Source organism: Solea solea, chromosome 7 (assembly GCF_958295425.1).
Source record: "Solea solea chromosome 7, fSolSol10.1, whole genome shotgun sequence".
Taxonomy (NCBI): domain Eukaryota; kingdom Metazoa; phylum Chordata; class Actinopteri; order Pleuronectiformes; family Soleidae; genus Solea; species Solea solea.
The window spans coordinates 27,232,000-27,239,197 of NC_081140.1; the positions used below are offsets into that span (position 1 = coordinate 27,232,000).

Genomic DNA, 7,198 nt, shown 5'->3' on the forward strand with positions numbered 1-7,198 from the left:
TCTAATGAAGAAAAGGAACAAAAGGATAGTGGTGTTCAGACTGATGAAGTAAAGACTACTGATGCTCCTACCATTGCTTCTGCTGAAGAAAATGTTGAATGAACAACAACACAAGATGCATAAATATTCATGAAGATGTAGGACTTTGTATGTTTTTAGATGATAGAGGTTGAACATTAGGATCGCTGCACATGCTATAGTTAGATTTTCTGGATGTTGTTTGCTTTGGTCACAGCTGTATGGTGTGATTATTGTTGTTTGCCCATAGAAATGTAGACGTACAACAGCATCTTTGTGACATGTGACTGAATAGAATAAAATTATCAATAATTTCTCTTAACGTGATTTGTGTCATCTATGCTCAATGCGCAGCCCAGATTTTGGAACCGCACGCCAAGAAGCGAGTTGGGTGTGCGTGGACAGCGCACACGCGAAGGTGGAGTGTTAAGCCCCGCTGAAAAAGCAGAAAAAACTGTTCAACCAGTGTTTGCTTTTGGCAGCCTGCCGACTGCCCCCCTCACCGGGTGTTGTCAGTGGATCCCGGCGCGACTATTCTCAGTGCGCCCCAACCGCGTCGCATCACCACGGCAGGAAGTGGTCCACGTAAATCAGGCACCAGGGGTCGGCGACAATGTCACAACTGACCTGACCCGTCTTGAAACACGGACCAAGGAATTTTTAGGTTTTAATTGACAGATTATGCGCACAATAAACTGACAGACCACCCACTAACATGTATGTCCATTTTCGTCTCGTCATGTTTTAGTCATCAAAGATTCATCTCGAAAAAAAGGTGCGGAATAATTTCTCCATCGTCATCGTTGACGGAAAAAAGACAACAGAAGAAGTCGCCAAGGATAGTCATCCGAGCCTTGACCCAGCGACCCACGAGCTGGCTGACACCCCGACTCCCCTGCCCGACGGACCTTTAAGCTGCTCGAACCAGACGTTTGTGAGGGAGCTGTAGCAGTGATCTCTTCTTATCTTATCTTATCTTATCTCTTATTCCCTGTGTCCAGACTTTTACCGCCAAAATAGAAGCTTATATTAAAATTTTGACCTCAATTGAAACATTTAGAAGCTTTTAATTATGCTTTAATCGATCTGTTCAACAATACGGTAGCAATAAAAACAAAATAATATTTATCTATGTAAGGTCAAATTATTTTATTTTTTAAAATTTAAATGGCTGACATTGTTTTTTGCTGATCTGTCTCTTTTTTAAATCAAAATTGTGTATGCTCTTACCTTTATATGTACATATATATATATATATATATATATATATATATATATATATATACATACATATACATTTACGGTCAATCAGAAAGACTAAACAGGTCACACACATTCATTAAATATATTAGACAGACTGTAGAACGTCGGCATGTGCAGTCAAACATGTATATTGGCGATATAAAGAGAGGCAGCAATGGGCATGCGCCATCTGCCTGCTTCAGTCAGTGTGTGCGGCACAGATCATCGCTGCCTCACTTCACCGTTCTCCCGTGTATTTGAACAGGAAATAATGCAGTAAATTTGGTTATTTTGACCATAGAAATGTTGAAATCATACAGAAAACTAATTTATAAAACAGTCAAGTGGACTTTTGTCATTGTACGGCCTCCCTTGACCGCACGACACTGCTCCGTAGGCAGCGCTGTCTCTTCTGTAAGCCCGTGCGTATTGTTTCCTGTTGAACCTTTGCAACTGAAACCTTATACTGAATTTTGGTGCGTGCACAGAACGCAGAGTCCGACTCTGTTACTATGTTAGTCCGTCTAAGACTAGCTCGATTTTGGTCAGACTAACATGTTTATGTGACATTAAGAAAACGCAATTATTGGGACTTTTAACATGCACTGATTGTATAAGATGTGTTTCTCCAAACTACATGATACAGCCACCTCCCTCCTCTCGTCCCAGAGAGACGAAAGATGAATTTCGAAGCTGCAGAAATGTATAAATGCCAGCGCCGACTCTACACACTGAGGTTCGTGTGACACCTCCTTGTGGTTTAGTTGTCTGTGACACAATGACGTCCACACAGAGGTGGCCAGAACAAGGGTGGGCACTTTTACAGCTGCTGTTGGTGGCGTCTTTCTCTGTGGCTGAGGAGCTGCTGTGCCGACAGAGAGGAGATCCCGAGAACCCTCAGCTGTTGAAGGATGGCGACATCATGCTGGGGGGACTCTTCTCTTTCCACAGCAGCTGGAAGAACAGGCTGGAAGACTTCACACACAAGCCGTCACCACTGGAATGTACCAGGTCAATTATATACTGTGTAAATCTCTTTTAATGTCACATTTTATCCAAGAATGACTGAACTCATAAATGGTTTGAATTCAGTTTGAATTTCAGGGGCTTCCAGTTTGCTCAGGCGATGCGCTTCGCCATCGAGGAGATTAATAACTCCACAGACTTACTGCCTGCCATCTCGCTGGGCTACAAGTTTTTTGACACCTGTAGCTCCGTTGCAAGAGGTGTGAGAGCTGCACTGGCACTGGCAAACGGTGATGAAGTCACATCTGCTCCCTCCAAAACACCGTGCGCGAGACCTGCACAGGTGCTCGCCATCATGGGAGAAACCTCCTCTTCACTCAGTATGCCCATAGCTACTGTCATCGGGCCATTTCATATACCAATGGTGGGTGAGTTTAAATGAATCTTCATAAAAATGGAAATTCCACTTGCTTCTCACTTGAATTGTTTAACCTACATTTTTTTATTTTTCAGATCAGCCACTTTGCCACCTGTGCTTGTCTCAGTGACAAAACCAAGTACCCGTCCTTCCTCAGAACGATACCCAGCGACTACTACCAGAGCAGGGCTTTGGCCCAGCTGGTCAAGCACTTTGGTTGGACTTGGGTGGGAGCGATCAGAACCAACGACGATTATGGTAATAACGGAATGGCTATATTCTCAGAGACGGCGCAGCAGCTGGGCATCTGTCTGGAGTACTCTGTGTCTGTGTTTAGAACGGACCCACCAGACAAAATACAAAAGGTAATTGACATCATTAAAGCGTCCACCTCTCAGGTCATTGTCGCTTTCCTCCACCACCTGGACATGGATGTGCTCATACATGAGTTGACCCACCATAACTTGACTGGGTATCAGTGGGTCGGCAGCGAGAGCTGGATCTTTGACTCACAAATTGCAAAACTAGACAGAAATCACATTCTGGATGGGGCCATAGGCCTGTCCATCCCAAGAGCACACGTCAGTGGCATGAGAGAGTTCATGCTGGACGTGAAGCCGCTCAACTCATCGAGCACGGACATTTTCACCGAGTTCTGGGAGACGTTGTTCGGCTGCAAGTTCAAGCAGTCGTCTTTGTCGGGGAGTCATAGAGAATGTTCCGGACATGAAGTTCTGACCGGAGCCGTGAACAGCTTCACTGACATGTCACTCATGCCTATATTTAACAACGTCTACAAAGGCGTGTACGCTGTGGCTCATGCTCTTCACCGCGTCCTCGGCTGCAACCAAACATGTGATGACAAGCTGCAGCCGGATCCCTTCACCGTGAGTTTTAAACCCAAACATGCTTTTTTTAAAATTTGTGTAAGATAGTGAGATAATGAATGATGTTATCGCCCCGTCTTAAGATTTTACAGCACATTAAAAAGACTCACTTCAACACAAAGGACGGAGACGAGGTTTACTTTAACGAGGACGGAGACCCGGCGGCAAAGTATGAAATTATCAACTGGCAGCCGACACGGCACCGTACCGTCGACTTTGTCACTGCTGGTCTGTACGACGCGTCTTTGCCCGCAGACAAACAACTCAATCTGCAGAGTACATCTCTGGTTTTTGCGCAGAACTCGACACTGGTGAGTGACCGCGTGACACTTTATGAGCAGAAGAAGATGAAAATAATAATAGAAACGTTGTGTTGTGCTGTTCGTGCAGGTGCCTGTGTCAGTCTGCAGCGAGTCGTGTCCCCCAGGAACTCGCAAGGTTCTCCTCAAAGGAAAACCTGTGTGCTGCTTTGACTGTATAAGATGTGCAGAGGGAGAAATAAGCAACAGCACAGGTCCAGTAATAATCCATCAAAGTTTCTTGCACTAAATCTGAACACTGTTTTATTCATTTCAAATTCTGTGGTTTATGTTCAAGGTTGTGCCAGTGTGTTGTTGATGATGTATTTGTATGTGTATATATGTATATATATATGGGTCAAAAATGGCTGACCCCTGTGCTGGGGGAAGTCACAGTGTGATTATTGTGGGAGAATTATCTGACAGTTGTGAAACAGTTGTGAAACCTGGAAACTTAAGTTAAGAGACAGTTAGACAGATAGATTTAAGGCCTGAATACTGGCTTCAACGAGGGCCTTTCAGTGTGTGTGTGTGTGTGTGTGTGCTTCTCCAACGTGAACACTGTGTGTAGGATAAAGCACTCTTGTATAAACCACCAAAAAGGATACTGGAGTAAAAGTATCTTACCAGAAAATGACTTTGATAGAAGTTGAAGTCACTATTTATTATAATTACTTGATTACTGTGTCAGTACAACCAAACCTTCCCAAAAAAAGACTGAACTATCCCTTTAATTTTACTCAGTGTCCTCAAAGATCCAGTTTTTTTCTCTCTTTCTTAAGCTGAATTAATTAATAAGGTGGTTTCCAAAGTCTGGCTGGGGACCCACAGATGGGACACATGAGATTATTTGGGGTCCCCTAACGAATTTTCCCAATTTGTGTTGGCCACTTTATGTTTTCTACGTTAAATTATTTTTTTATTGTTAAATATTAAAGTTTTAATGAATTTATTCAGCTTTAATATAACATTTGGTGTTACTCAGTGTTACTAAGGTGGCTCAGAGGTAAGGTCAACTGGAAGGTTTTTGGTTCAATTATAAATCAAATATCATATAAATATATATATATATATCTTATATATAATTAAAGTCTGAATATATACATATAGAGAAAGTGTGGTGAGTTAGGATTGAGCCATGGTGGCTCAGTGGTAGGGTCAACTGGAAGGTTGTTGGTTCAATTCCTGGCTCTGCTCATCTACATGTGTACTTGAGCAAAGACACTTAACCCCATGTTGCAGCGTGTGAATGGGTGAAAACTATAGTGTAAAGCAGTTCATCAAGACTAGAAAAGAAGGGTTAGAGGAAATGTAGAGGAGTAAAAGTACAAGTTGCTAGAAATATGAATAACAAAGTAAAGTACAACACTGACAATGAGTGAGTGACATTAGTTAGTTACAGGGCTGTTTATAGCTTTGTGGGGGCCCTATGTACAGTGCTGTTTTGGGAGTTTGCCAAACTGCGATGGAGAGATTCTTAACCCTTTAGATGATCCACGAAGATGCCACAGTCTACAGTTGTGAAAACCTCTTAAACCTCTTAACCCTCTTATGACAATCATGATATTTAGGTGCTTTGATTTATTTTGATTTTATGGCTGTATAATTGTGCAATGAGTGAGTTCTTCTGCTTCCTTTTTCCCAAGACAACTTTCACTTTTGCATGTCTGGCAGTTATTCAACCATTTAGGAATTATAGTACTGAGAAGCCATCGTCTACCGCGTTAATCCTCCACATGAGGATCTCCACAGGGGGGTGCTGTGCCAATCTCAGCTGACATAGGACGAAAGGCAGGGGGTCACACCCTGGAGAGTTTTGGAATTTTCTAGATATCACAAGCGGTCAAGGAGTTACGGTCATGAGAAGTTGGGGGGTTTTAGAGACCAAAAATCAAAAAGCCAAATTAAAAAGTCCCGTTGACTTATTGTTTCAGAGATAAAGACATGGACTAACACTCAGCACTGGCCTACATTGTCAACTAAATAATTAATCTTCTATTGGCTGGTTATCGTGTCTTGTTTCTGCTTTATTATCATCATCGTCATCATCATTATAATTATTACTTTCAGATTCCGTCAGCTGTGTGCGCTGTCATCCTGACTTCTGGTCAAACGAGAGACGGGACACGTGTGTGAAGAAGGACATAGAGTTCCTGTCGTACGAGGAAATAATGGGCGCACTTCTCACCACCGCGTCCCTCTCTGGGACGTGTGCGACCGTGCTCGTGTTGCTCGTTTTCTTCCGACACAGAAAGTCTCCCATCGTCAGGGCCAACAACTCTGAGCTGAGCTTCCTGCTGCTCTTCTCACTGACTCTGTGCTTCCTGTGCTCCCTCAGCTTCATTGGCCGGCCGTCAAAGTGGTCGTGCATGCTGCGACACACGGCGTTCGGCATCACGTTTGTCCTGTGCATCTCATGTATCCTGGGCAAGACCATGGTGGTCTTGATGGCCTTCAGGGCCACACTCCCGGGGAGCGACGTGATGAAATGGTTCGGGCCCGCGCAGCAGAGACTCAGTGTTCTGGCCTTCACTCTTGTACAAGTTGTCATATGTGTCATCTGGTTAACACGTTCTCCGCCTTTTCCGTTCAAGAACATTCAAGAATTGAAGGGTAAGATCATCCTGGAGTGTGCTCTGGGCTCAGCTGTAGGTTTCTGGGCTGTACTTGGATATATAGGAGTTCTGGCCGTGCTGTGTTTCGTTCTTGCCTTTCTGGCACGGAAACTGCCCGATAACTTTAACGAAGCTAAGTTCATCACATTCAGCATGTTGATATTCTGTGCCGTGTGGATCACCTTCATCCCGGCCTACGTCAGCTCTCCAGGAAAGTTGAGCGTCGCAGTAGAAATATTTGCGATTCTAGCTTCAACTTTTGGACTTTTGTGTTGCATTTTCATCCCCAAATGTTACATCATCTTAATGAAACCAGAGAAGAACACCAGGAAGAATATGATGGGGAAGACAACACCAAACTCATTCTGAATGTAATCACTGAGTTAGTCCAGGTTTTTGATGTAACATTAAATTCACCAAACCTGTGTTTCTATGACTCTGGTATTTTATATTGTATATAATGAAGTATAAATAAAGTATAAAGTAAGTGTAGAACCCATAATACACAATGACGTTATGACAGTTTGTACTGTGCACAATCAACAATAAAATGTATAATCTCACAGCCTAAGGCTTTATTTCAGCTTCACCTTGTTGTTAAATGAGTATAAAACTATGTAGTGAGGTTAACTGGGTATAAATTACTTATATACTATATATATGTATATACACATTTATATATATATGTATGTATGTATGTATATAGAGAAAGTCTAAATATATATAAAGAAAGTGGGAATATATATATATATA

The 7,198-nt window shown here is 42.7% G+C and overlaps 1 protein-coding gene across 1 annotated transcript; it reads left to right on the plus strand.

The window, feature by feature from the left end:
• The first annotated feature begins 2,077 nt into the window (after positions 1–2,077).
• LOC131462786 (extracellular calcium-sensing receptor-like) lies at positions 2,078–6,814 on the plus strand. Its single transcript, XM_058634310.1, has 6 exons — positions 2,078–2,271; positions 2,353–2,650; positions 2,740–3,531; positions 3,615–3,842; positions 3,922–4,045; positions 5,901–6,814. Exons 1-6 carry the CDS (start codon positions 2,183–2,185, stop codon positions 6,812–6,814), a joined length of 2,445 nt encoding a protein of 814 aa, XP_058490293.1. The 5' UTR covers positions 2,078–2,182.
• The last annotated feature ends 384 nt before the right edge of the window (positions 6,815–7,198 follow it).

What these genes read in the sequence shown, in the direction of transcription:
- LOC131462786 (XM_058634310.1), top strand. Translation starts at nt 2,183, where the DNA reads ATGCTGGGGGGACTCTTCTCTTTCCACAGCAGCTGGAAGAACAGGCTG. An exon ending in GGCCATTTCATATACCAATG is followed by an intron (nt 2,651 to 2,739) that starts GTGGGTGAGTTT and finishes TTTATTTTTCAG; the next exon opens with ATCAGCCACTTTGCCACCTG. An exon ending in TTGCGCAGAACTCGACACTG is followed by an intron (nt 3,843 to 3,921) that starts GTGAGTGACCGC and finishes CTGTTCGTGCAG; the next exon opens with GTGCCTGTGTCAGTCTGCAG.